The sequence below is a fragment of the Leucoraja erinacea genome, chromosome 28, assembly GCF_028641065.1.
Source record: "Leucoraja erinacea ecotype New England chromosome 28, Leri_hhj_1, whole genome shotgun sequence".
Lineage (NCBI taxonomy): Eukaryota > Metazoa > Chordata > Chondrichthyes > Rajiformes > Rajidae > Leucoraja > Leucoraja erinaceus.
This window is the reverse complement of record NC_073404.1, coordinates 13,001,659-13,015,129: the sequence shown is the minus strand read 5'-3', so window position 1 is coordinate 13,015,129 and position 13,471 is coordinate 13,001,659. Positions and strand designations below refer to the sequence as shown.

The 13,471-nt window shown below is 41.8% G+C and overlaps 1 protein-coding gene across 1 annotated transcript in view; it reads left to right on the top strand.

Annotated features, from left to right (window-relative positions):
- The first annotated feature begins 1,228 nt into the window (after positions 1–1,228).
- Positions 1,229–13,471, top strand: part of ywhae1 (tyrosine 3-monooxygenase/tryptophan 5-monooxygenase activation protein, epsilon polypeptide 1) — a 48,825-nt gene continuing 36,582 nt past the window's right edge. The window contains exon 1 of the mRNA XM_055657761.1: positions 1,229–1,566. Within this exon, the coding sequence (XP_055513736.1) occupies positions 1,503–1,566 (64 nt within the window). The 5' untranslated portion in view covers positions 1,229–1,502. The remainder of the gene's footprint in view (positions 1,567–13,471) is intronic.

Genomic DNA, 13,471 nt, shown 5'->3' with positions numbered 1-13,471 from the left:
TGACGTGTTCTTTATTGCAAATGTCCAGCATTGGCACATGTACAATAATTTGTGTGCCATTCAATCAAATCAGATTACGCCACATATGAATACAACTAAGCTAGATGTATGTACCATAGATAGAGTGAAGAGAAAAACACCAAAGTCCACGAAATATAGATTCTGGAAATAGTGCTAGATTTACAAGTGGTACAGGGATTTAAAAGAGTAGGGTGATTGCATTGGATGAGTCGATCCTCTTCTGCGAAAGAGTGTAAAGAGTCCAGCAATCTAGGAGGGGGAAACAGTCCCAACTTCTACAGTCTTCATGGGCTTTTTCTCCCTGCCAGAGATGTACTGAGGTGTTGACTTCAACTTGCCCTCGCAGAAGGGACTTCCCCATTTCCACTATTCAAGGGTTTTCCATGAACCACTGGGTAAAGGCAGTTAAATTGAAACCTACTTGGAAGCAAGAGACAGACCATACTGTGAGCCTTACTGTGGGAGGTGCAGTACTGAGAGAGGGCCATGCTGTGGGAGAAGTGGTGGAGGGAATCTGTGGGAGGGGTGGTGAGGGAGCGCCGCGCTGTGGGAGGGGAAGTGAGGAAGCACCACCTCTTCCAACAATGTGTGTCTCTCTCACCGCCCCTCCCACAGCGCGGCGCCCGCTCCTCATCCTTCCCACAGTGTGGCGATCCTCCACTCCTGCACTAACGACTGACTGATTGACTAATGCCATTTTGCTGAGAAATTACATTGGTGGCCTTTATTGAAAATACCAAATGGGCAATGCTTGGGTGCTGCGTTCCAGAGTGAAACGCGTCTTAAATGGGAGAATTCACCCGGGGGGGGGGGTGCATTATGAGGAATGCAATCTTTGATGAAGAGCTCGCAGTATCTTCGTGTGCATGCTGTTCTCTCTACGCCCACACGCTGCTGACAACCGCACTATTTTCCAAGCGTGACTTGACACAGTGGCCTTCGCTTCTCTTTGTGTCTGCGCTCCGCTGCGCCGAAGTACATGGCGGACGGTTCGGGCGAGGCACCGAGGGCGCGGTGCCCGGCACTATGTGCTTTGTGCCTTTTCGAGGGCGGTGGAAGAAAGCTCGCCCGGTATCCTTCCGCCGCACTCTTTCCTCTCGTTACGCATGTGCGCGCCCACAACGAAGTAGGGACTGTGGAAAAATAAGTGCGCTAGCCTCATCACCGACGGCGCTGGGTTGGTGAGGCGCAAGCGCCCGGCAGACCCGGCCCGGCACTACACTCTGTCGTCCGCCATTTTGGCAGCTGCTCGGCGGCGGGTGCGAGGCTGGTGTGTCCTGAGCACGGCGCTCGTTCATCTGTGTCTCTTTCTCTCTTCACACCATCTTCCTCCCACGAATAAAGCAGCGTAGAACATCCGTTACCTTTATTTTTTTAGCGTCTTGAAAAAAAAATAAAACTCGGCCAGCCCCCTTCCCGGCAGATAGAGAGAAAGCCCTCCCCCCCCGTCGAGCGCCTGAGCTTCCCCCCCGCCGGAGAAGATGGATGACCGCGAGGATCTGGTCTACCAAGCCAAGCTGGCCGAGCAGGCTGAGCGCTATGACGGTGAGTGGATAGTGGGGAGGGGGTGATGTTTCGGGGCGGGGGTGCCGTGGTGTCTCGCAACCCGGCGGGGTTTAGCCCGCTCCCCGCCCACGGCTACCGGCTCCATACAACTGCACAAAATGGCGGCCGGCGGCGGCTCGGAGCCCGCGCTCCCTCCACACCCCTTCTCCGTTCTTCCTTCTCCCCCCACCCCTGCTCCCCACCTTCCCCATGCCATGGGCACGGATACATCGTGGGGTGGGAGGCTGATCCCTAATCCGCACCCTCTCTCCACCCTCCTTCCCCACTCCGCACCGACCCCTCCCTTTCTCGGCATGGCGCGGTGCCTCCGCCGCAGGCTCCCCTCCTCTTTACTTTTCCCTGCATTTTCTTTCCTTCCTCGCCGTTTCCTCTTTAATTTAAATGCATTTTCTCAGGGATATTTTTGCCGGCACCACCATCAAACCGGTTCGACCTGATCTCTCACTCCCTGCCCAGAATGGCGTTGAATGGTTTCCTGCATTCATGGAGGGGTCAATGAAAGGGGGCAGGGTCGCTCTCCCCTCCCCCCGTGTCGTACTTATTTTAAAGGATTTTAATGACATTTGTCCCCATTCAGACCCTCCAAGAAAGCTGATTACTAATTGTTTAAATGTATTTTAAATAGAATTAAAAAAAAGACTCCTTTTAATATATTATGGCTTTAAATAATTACACAATAGGATTTTTTTTCTCTGTCGTGGCGGAAGTTGCATGTCACCCTTGGCGCACACATGCCGAGGAATAAGGCCAAGCAGTTTTTTTTAAAAGTCGAACAGCATGCTGTTTTTACATATTCTTTTCCACCATTTGGCTTGTCCTATTGAATTGATTTAAAAAAAAAATCCAGTTAATGTTTTTTGGGATAATTGTTTTTCTATTTTTAAGTGTTATAGTCTGAGTTCTGTAATCATAGCCATGGCAATATGTAGCTTTGGAGTTGAGTAGTGATGAAATATAAAAAAAATAATAATAAAATACATCTTGCTTAACCAAACAGCTCATCTGTTGAATTGTTAATTGTGGCAAACCGTTTTAAAATCAGCCCCTTCCGCTATACCATCAAATCAAGTATTGTTAATGTTTAGCAATGTCATGCCTCTGTGACAGTAAATTCATTTCTATCCTAATGCCCAATTACCTTTTGAAGAGTGGGAAGCTATTCATGTTTTGCAGGTATAAGGAGATTAATGACATTACACCTGTATTCAGATTTCACCCTGTTTCATGTATTATCCCAAAACTATTAGGAGCTTTTATTTTAACAGGGTTGTGCCTTGTGTAAGTCAAAAGTGAGACACTTGGTGCATTTTAGTTTTACATTCAGAAAGCTAACAGACTGGGTGAGATCTTGCAGTTTTGATTCAAGGTTGTTGAGTTCTGATGAAGTCAAGTATTTAGGCCATTAAAAGGGTTTGTGGAAATCTTGCACCTATCACTTAATTCAGCCATGATCATTGAATGATTTTTTTTTTGCCAATTCTACACTTAAGTGCAATTGTACAGTGATTTTTGCTAGTGCTGCCATTATTCCGGTGTGTGGGTGGCATAAGCAGAGAGCATAATGTATCTATCTAATCACTGGCTCCCAGGCAGCATGTGATACAATGATTTGGCTACAGAATTGGTTTGAGATTCTTTGTGGATGAAGATACCCGAATGGTTGCTCCATGCCATCATAGGCGTATGATGCTAACCAGGCTAATAAGATTGCAGTCTTACAGACATGATTGAACATTGTAGCTTAAACATCTTCATTTACATATGATTTAATTGAGGACTGTGAAGAGAAGGAATAGTATCTTTTTTCAGAAACACTCATTTGTATGTTAAAAGTACCTAACACATGCTGATTCCAACTGCTCAGAAACTGATAAAGCTGTTAACAATATTTATTTAATTTGAACAACGGCATGAAATGACGGGCAGGTGAGACAGAATAATTGTGAACATTCATATTTGCAACAAATAAAGTTTCATTTGTAAACAAGTCTCCCATGTGTTATTTTTAAATTAATATCTGCATTACGTAGAGGCATTTATCTTAAATAGTTTAATATTGGAAAATAATGGCTCATTTTAATGGAACTGGATAATTTGGGGAAAGAGGATGAATTCTTTGATCTGATTAACTGATATTAGTTGTCCCAGCAGCCAATTTTGATTCAACCATCTGCAGTTTAATTGTAGCGGAATTTCTTGTCTCCTAAACTGGTTCAAAGTTCAGAATTTTAGTTTGCGTGGACTCTAATCTTTCTGGTATTATCGTGCACTGAGATATAGTGGAAAAATGTTTTTGTGCTATCCAGGAAATTCTAACCATAAACCAGTGCAATCCTACAATAGATAAGTACAACAGTGCACTGAGAAAATTATGAATATAGTGTCGTGGCCGCAGAGAAAGTACAAATGAAGTTGCAAAGGGCTGCAGCAAGGTAGATTGAAACATTGGGAATACGTCCCCCAAGCATTGTGTTCCATTCATGAGTCTGATAACAGTGGAGGAAGAAGCTGTTTTTGAATCTGGTGGTACAAGCTAACCAGGATTAGTATCTTCTGCCCGAAGGAACAAGAGACAATGTATGGTGTGAGTAATCCTTGATTATGTTAGCTGCTTTTTGAAAAGTAGTGTGAACTGTATGGGGGGGGGGGGGTAGTTTGTGTGATAGACTCAGCTGCATTCACAACTGAGATTTATTGCTGTCTTGGTCAGTACTGTTGCCATGCTCTGATGCATCCCAACAGATTGCTTTCTACGATGATGTAGAAATTGTTAGTTATTGGGGACATGCTGAATTTCCATAATTTGAGGCAGTGGAGACATGGTTCTGGAATTTGACCCATTTGCTTCTTCCATTATTTTTTTTATTTTGATTGCCTTCAATGGCATGTACAGTACCTCCATCCTGGTCCATTTAGTGGGTATGAAATAGGTTATGGTGGCTCGTGAGATTGAAAATGCCACAAAATCTGTGACTAAGACATTCTTGGCACCTACCTGCATTTTCATTCCAGTCATTAAATCAGCTAGTTCTTGGTACAGGATTTGATTGTACTTTGAAGTATTACAAAATCTTAAATTTAGATACTTTACCAGGTATTGGAAGCTTCCAATATTCTGTACATCTACCAATGTCAGCAGCCAGACCGTGTCAGTATATTGATCAAATGGCCTAATCTTGTTAACTTGCCAGTGGGAGCGACAAATAGTAGTGTGAATTGTAAATCCGCATTGACAGAGGGCCATTTGTGGCTGCCCTATTACTGTTGTAACTCGGATCAGGTAATTACCAATGTGCTAAAAATGCAATTGGGGTCTATTGTCCTTAAAGAATGAATCAATTTATTTTATATTGTGTAATAATATATCTCATAACATCCTGAGGGACCGTGTTGTGTGGTGTCTTGTTAAGGTAGGTAAGTGGGGCAGTCCTACTTGCTTAACATACTCTGCATTAACAAAAGTGACTAATTCCTAATTTTGGTGTTTGTTGAGGCCGAGATGTATGGATAGGCACTTATATGACTGCTTTAACCAGGTGGAGCCTTGGGTCCCACATATGACATACCTATACTGCATTAGTACTGTTTGACCAGAATTGATGCTGGAGTCTGCAGGGATGTGTAGATGTGACAAGATAACTGATGTTTAGTTCCACCCAGCATGACCAGGTTTGCCGTCAGGGAAGCTAAAAAGCTTCAGTTTTAATGAAAACGGGCATTGTTCAGATTAACTACCAAGCTGCGGTGGCGATTAATGTTGATGTTTCTGCACCCTGAGAGGACAAATATATTCTCAGTTGGGATGAGTTTATTAGTACTTTGGGAGATTTAAGAATTTCTAGCACATAATTATAAATGTGGTAATTATGTAAATGATCCCTGCCATTCCTTAGTTGAAGTAGCTTGTAGTGGAATTTGCCAGCTTAGTTAATTGGAAAAACTGCTAATAATTTACTTTTACTACTTAAAACAATATCCAAGCAGCTCAAAGGGTTTGGGTCATTTTGATATTGATTATAAAAGATAGGCTGGAGTAACTCAGTCGGTCAGGCAGCATCTCTGGAGAAAAAGGATGGGTGACGTTTTGGGTTGGGACCCTTCTTTGGACTCCTGACCTGAAATTGCGCCCATCATTTTTCTCCAGAGATGCTGCCTGGCCAGCTAAGTTACTCCAGCACTGTCAATCTTTGTTATAAACCACTACCTGCAGTTCCTTGTTTCTACATTGCTTATGATATATTGCTTAATATATTGGCTTCAGTTGCTAAAGACAAACTAAATTAAGAATTAGGCATCACATACTGTTTTAAGTAGAAGCTTGATCATATGTCGTCTTCAAATTTTAAGCACACAATGGAAATTTGATGTGCACCAGAAATGCTTGGGTCGTGTCCCCTTGTCCTCTTATGTGCTATGTTTTATTTTTGAAGATTAATGCTGGGCATTATGTTTGGAAGTACTGAAAAAAAATTGGATAAGGGTGATTGATTCGTGGTTTTAATGAGGCTTTTTGAGGAGAGATTAAGCTAGACAGAAAATAAAGCAATAAACAACGTGAAGGAGCAGGCGGTTCAGACAATCATAATAGGTAAAGCGAATAGTTAGGTTGAAATACATTAGAGCCAGGTGTTGGAAGAGGATGGATTATTGTTAAGACATCTTTAAGAAAATAATTCTGTAATTTGTGGAAAAACTGGAAAGTATTCTGTAAGCTAAAAAATAGGTGATTGTCAAAAACAATTACTGTTTTGATGGAGAGGGACCCTGAACTTGGAGAGAGCAAAGCCATGCTGGGCTAAATTCATTGCTAAATTAATGAAGTGCAAGTAAATTGCAAGGTTGTACAGGGAACAGATTTGGAGCACAAAGTGTAGAGGAGTGTGATCAAAGCTTGAGGTTTGGTGTTTAGTCAATGATCTGACATATCTAATTATGATTGGTTGTCATGGTAAACAGATGGCATAAAGGAGGTGGGTTAATGTTGGTTAACCGTACACTGAGAAAGACTGCCTGATATTTATGGAATCAGAATTCTAGCAAGGATGTCTATTTAGCCCATCCTTCCTGCATGCACCAGAGCTCAAATCTATGTCAGTTCTTTTCCCCCATTTTACTTTCCATGTCTAATATTTATCAGGTATGGATTTAGCTGCCATCACATTTTCAGGTCAAAGTTCTATAACAGTTGAGATTTTCAACTAGTGGTAAATTGGGTTATTGTTTATTATAAGTAGTTTGTACCTATTCTGACCTTGTTAAAACTATTTTTTCAAACCTGCTGAATGAGTCCCAGTTTCAGATATTTTTTTTGTACCATATGGTAGTAGTATTTACGCCAGAGGATATTCTAACAAGATCCTAGTTTGTGATTTATGTACGCATGGCATTTTTTTTAGTATTCTGCAATAGCCCCATTTCTAATGTCTGAAGAAGGGTCTCGACCCGAAACGTCACCAGTCTTTCTCTCCAGAAATGCTGCCTGTCTGACCCGCTGACTTACTCCAGCACTTTGTGTCTACCACCCCATTTCTGATGTTGGGACACATATGTTGTACTTGCCATTTTATAAACTTCATTTTCCAAAAATATTCAATTCTGTAAATGCAGCAGGTTAGGTAGCATCTGGGTGAGGAAATAATGTTCAAGTTCATAACCTTTCAGCAATTAATGTCTCCAATGAAATTTGGGGGGGTGGGGGGGGGATGAAACAATGCAAAAGAAACACTGTCAGTTTTTATTTTAGGTCCCTCAATACCGTGGAGCATTATGTTTTGGCTATAAGGTCACCATGTAGATTCAGTTGGTAGCAGAGTCCTTCCTTTGCCGCGCCCTCTCCAGTCTGAGGACATATGAAAAGACGATACAGAATGCAGCATTTCTGCGAAGCATTTACTGTGACGTGCTGCACTGTGGGCTCTTGCACTGGCTCCTGAAAGTAATCCTTCAGTCTTTACTCCACTTCCGCCAAGTCACTGTGCTTTATCCCATTGCTCTCTTGAACTGCATTCCATCTTTTTCCTTTGAATCTCAGAACTCACCCACTTCCTTGATAACCATCCTTTCCTGAAATCTTTCCTAGTACATGATTGTGCAATCCATGAGTCTAATGTTGGCCAATGTTTAATAATTGCTGATTAAATGGCTTATATGAGAGAAATATCCTGCAGACACACTTCTCCGCTTATAACATGGGATTCAATGGGAATCGTGATGGTACGGAAAACGTGACAGATTGTATTCTAGGAACGTATCTCCGTAAGGTGTGGCTCTCCTCTATGTCTTTGCTTGTTCTGGGTTGCTTTTTTACACACTGAACTCTTATCAAAGTACCAAAATGAATTTAAAGGTGTCTTTAAATTGCATGTAAGAACTTTTAAGGTGAAAGGTGATTATTTTAATTATAAATTTGCTTCCGCGGAAGCCAAAAGAAAAACCTGCTTGCTTATTTTGGTATGTGGGGTTGTTTTTGTTGGAAATATTTATTTCAAGATTAATTTTCTCACCCACCCCCCCCCCCCAATTTAACAGATGATGAATGGAAATCCTTTTGGGGTTTATTCCCAATACAGTCAGGGTGAAGAAATTGTTTGTAGAGATTACGCATCCCAGGAGGTCTTGTGTAGCATCCATATAGTGATGATACTGTGGCACTAGTACATGTGCCTATCACTATCAACACATGTAACAATTTTGAGAAGTTGCCTTTTTTAAATTAGTTTATATAAATGTTATGTTCCTTATTGTCATCTCTCATTGCTCCCTGAAATTCCTTGCTAATGGGAGGCTCTTTGTCTCAAGATTCTCCCAACTGCATATGTAGACATGAACTGCATTGGTGGATTGGGCAATTTTTGGTGATGGTGATGGCCAATTTTTGGTGATGGTGATGGCAGATTTTTTTTGAACAAGATTTGGATATGGTTTTAACTATTCAGTTGCACTATTTACAAATGACTTTCAATTTCAGTTTTAATTATTTCCCCAGCTGCAGTGTGATTCAGACTTGGTTCAGTTATCCAAGCATACGGACATTTGTCTGCTAGCCTAACCACTACATGCATATCTGCAGCTTCTCTTCTGGCAACTCTGTCTGGTAACTCACAAAGAAAGAACGTCCTGTTGCCAATTTACTGGTTGTCTTGCAGCCTGGATGGTGGGAAAGCTTTTTGAATGCTGCAGTCATCATAGCTCAGTGTGACTGTCTCCTTTCCATATGAAACTCCTTCTGGTCTCTTATGAGTATAAAATACTATTCAATGTATCAATTAAGAGCAGGGAGAACCTTGAGTTAAGGGCATCATATATTTCAAAAGCAATTGCAGGCTGATTGGAAGCTAAAGTAAATTTGTCAATTGAGATATTGTTCCCGTTTTAAAACTCCCAGCTGTGGATGTATGCATGATTGTGTATCAGAATGACTTTCAAAGCTTTAGTTTAAAATTATCTTGTTCAAAATGTGTTGGACGCATGGTGATGCGTATTCTTAGTCTTGGCTATAAGGTGTGCAAAAACATTACGTCCTTCCTTCGACCCAAATCATGGGAACGTCCTTAATTTGGGATCACAGCTTTGTTTGCATCTGATAGAAAGATTGTCTTTATCCCCAGTGAAGCATCATTTCTTTGTCCAGTTATAAGTAAACGAGTCTCTACTGTTTTGGACATTTAGTTGTTAATCGGTGAAACACAAATAAGTTGCATTCCTTGTAGTGTTCGTCATATTTTCTGAAATTCTCAATTATATCCCATAATCCTCAAGTAGTCAATACCATCAGCTGTTTATCTACTGCTATTACAAATGTATTATAATAGTTTGTGCATCAGATTTCAAGAGGTTTACTTCCCTTTAGCAACTACTAATTATTCAAATGCCCAGAAGTTATGACTAGTTTCTGGTTGTCAAGTGCATTTTGTTAGAGCAGAGCTGTGGTGACTAATCAAACTCAAAGCCTGCTTTGCTTACTTTGATCCGCCCATGATAATGATCTCTTCTATCCATGACAATTCAGATTATTTGTCTACGGTACTTTCTGATCTTTAATAAAGGGGGTGAAATAGTTTATTGTAAAACTGGTAGGAGGAAGCGCTTTATAATTTTATTGTTGAGACTAGGATTAAGCAGATAGAACATTTATAGAAGTAGCTAACGTTTTCTGTTACAGGCTTTTCCTGAAAATTCCAACAACATATCTGCTTGGGGCTGTGAAAGCATTATTGACATGTTATATAATAAGATGTTTTGGATATTTCTAATTATCCTCTACTTTCTCAGGCTTCTAAGTAATATTACATTTGCTACATTTTTGTTATGGACTTTAACAAAAAATAAACCATCAAGGCACAATACACAACAGCTTCATTAAGTGAACACCTTTTTTGTAAATGTGCTGATTGTGAATATTGTTGGAATCTATGGTTGGAAATGTGCTTTTCAGCTTTAACCTATTTAACTATGCAGTGACTGCTAAGCCTGCCTTTGCATTCAAAATGAATGTTCTATCATTTGCAGGATCTTAGGCTGGAATGTTGAATGATTTATTAATTTGATACTTATTTTAAAGACACCATAGCATTTCTATGGCTCCACTATAATCCAGATTTTACTATTCCAATTTCTGTATTCAGGCTTCAGACATGCCTTGAGTGAAAGCTTGCTTTAATACAGTTGTAAAATCCCTATTTTTTGTGGGATTATCACGATGTGATGTCGTTATTTACAGCCATCTAAAAGAAATGTTATTAAGTCTGTGATAGATTCAAATCAAGTTAGAAATGAGAAATGTTTATCCAGAAGTTCTGGTGATTTAAATCGATTTTGAAATCTAAGAATGTGTACTTGCATTCAAAACCAATGAATTGGGTACACCATTTTGTTGTGCGATACAAAGGACCCACACTGCTGTGGTTCTGTTTGTAAATGTTGTTGTGCAACTACTAGATTCGTTTTTATACGGCAAGTAGATATTTAGCAACCATGTCAAAAGTACAACCATATTGCAATGTCAAAAATGATCGCAAAGTTAATCCGCATGTCAGGATTTGTTTTTAATCTTCTATGGGATGCCTTTGTTTCTGTCAGAATTTCCATAAACATGCTTTCTTTAGGATTTCAATGAATTGTAATGTTGGAGATGTCATTAATAATTGTGGGGGGGAATATTAGCGATTTTGGTACATCTACTAAAAATTGCTTTGGTGGGATGGGTTGGGTTTTATGATCTGCAGCAAGAAGATGGCGCTTGCAGCTGCTCTGCTTGTGTTCCCATTTACTGTTCCTTCAGTTATTAGCTGAGAAAGACGGCAGTAACAGTGATGTCACCAGTTTGAGTAGCCAATTGTATTCGACAGGCAAAACCTTTTTCCAACGTAACGGGGAACAGCTAGTTAAAATCCAAGTTCTCATCAATGATTTCAGAAATACATTTCCAGTGTGCTGAAAATTCCTTGGAATTCCATGGTACTGTAGTTTGAAATTTCAGAATTTCTATTTAAAACCACATCTGTGCACAGAAGATTGCTCAAGGTCATTTATGATTTTAAGATGGAAGATTATTGACATAGTTTAAATGAGGAGTCATGAGTGGCATTTTCTATTGATTGGCATTAGATGTTGGATTGCAAGTTGTATCATGGTTAAGCCAGGATATTGGGTGAATGAAATAGACCTTAAATAAAACGAAGTATTCTAAAAATAAATGTTATTGCAAAAGGTTGCATACGGTAATGGAGCCAAGGAAAGGCTTGGTAAAAATTGTTAAACTAATTTTTGTAAAATCTCTGAATTATTACCCAAGTAATTTTGTCTAAATCATTATTAATTCATAACTAAAATACCAACTCATCTGTTTCCAATTGTGGGGGCCTCGATTGATTTGATCTCCTAGCTCGGCAGATTACAAACTTAAACGTAGTTAAATAACATATTTAAACAATGTTATCTTCAGAACTAAGTATATTTGCCTTCTGTTTGCCGTGGCTCTATAGGTCAGGACTTTATTTGGAAACAAGGAGTTGCTGCTTGTGTTTCATTTGAGAACCGCTCCTTAACTTTACCAAATGAGTGGATGGTATTTGTACTGAATTGCATTGGCCACTTATTGGTGCTCATACTATACCAGTGGAGAAACTCAGCGGGTACAGCAGCACCTATGGAGCGAAGGAAATATGCAATGTTTCGGGCCAAAACCCTTCTTCGGGGGGAGGGGCTGAGGGAGAGCTGAGAAGCTGAGGGAGAGCTGAGAAGTGGAGGAGACAGCAAGGGCTACCGGAAATTGGAAAAGTCAATGTTTATGACGCTCGGGTGCAAAGTGCCCAAGTGGAATACGACGTGCTGCGCCTCCAATTTCCAGTGGTGCTCACTCTGGCCATGGAGGAGGCCCAGGACAGAAAGGTCGGATTGGGAATGGGAAGTGCTGAGCCACCGGGAGATCAGGTTGGTTAATGCGGAAGTGGAGGTGTTCGGCGAAACGATTGGCAAGCCTATGCTTGGTCTCACCAATGTAGATCAGCGGACATCTAGAGCAGCGGATGCAATAGATGAGGTTGGAGGAGATGCAGGTGAACCTCTGTCGCACCTGGAACGACTGCTTGGGTCCTGAATGGAATGGGGGGGGGGGGGGGGGGGGGTAAAGCAACAAGTGTAGCATCTCTTGCGGTTGCATGGGAAAGTGCCCGGGAAGGGGGTGGTGCAGGAGGGAAGGGAAGAATTGACCAGGGGGCTACGGAGGGAACGGTCTTTGCGGAAAGGGGGGGAGATGGGAAGATGTGGCGAGTGGTGGGGTCACATTGGAGGTGGCTAAAATGACAGGACTATTTGTTGTATGTGAAGGCTAGTGGGATGAAAGGTTAGGACTAGGGGAATCTACCCTTCTTACGAGTGTGGGGGGATGGGGAGAGAGGGCAGTGTTATGGGGTAATGAAGAGACCCTGGTGAGAGGCTCATCTATAGAACCCCCGTTCCCCGAAGAATGAGGACATTTCCGATGCCCTGGTGTGGAACACCTCATCCTGGGAGAAGATGCGGCGTAGACGGAGGAATTGGGAGTAGGGGGTGGAGTCCTTGCAGGAAGCAGGGTGGGAAGAAGTGTAGTCTAGATAGCCATGGGAGCCAGTAGGTTTATAGTGGATGTCGGTCAGAGGTCTATCACCTGCGATGGAGATGGTGAGGTCAAGAAATGGTAGGGAAGGTTGCATCTCCAACCTCATCTATTGCATCTGCTGCTCTAGATGTCAGCTGATCTACATCGGTGAGACCAAGTGGAGGCTTGGTGATCGTTTTGCTGAACACCAACCTGATCTCCCAGTGGCTCAGCACTTCAAATTCTCCTCCCCTTCCGAATCCGACCTTTCTGTCCTGGGCCTCCTCCATGGCCAGAGTGAGCACCACCAGAAATTGGAGGAGCAGCACCTCGTATTCCGCTTGGGCAGTTTGCACCCTAGCGGCATAAACATTGACCTCCAATTTCCGGTAGCCCTTGCTGTCTCCTCCCCTTCTCAGCCCCCCTTAGTCCTCGGGCTCCTCCTCTTCCTTTCTCCTTTCTTTTCCCCCCAGCCTACATCAATCTGAAGAAGGGTTTTGGCCCTAAACATTGCCTATTTCCTTCCCTCCATAGATGCTGCTGCACCCGCTGAGTTTCTCCAGCACTTTTGTCTACCTTTGATTATCCAGCATCTGTAGCTCCTTCTTAAATACCAATGTTGGAGTTTGGAGATAAGAACTTAAAAACATGAATTTGCCTAAAATAAGCCTTTCCTCCATTGCATCGCAGACATCAAGCATGTAGCACTTGTGTAATCAACTAATTTGAACTATTCAGTTGTAATTCTGCGATATTGCTATCTCCTGTAGTCCCTATTATTTTGACCATTTTTAAATTTTATTTCCA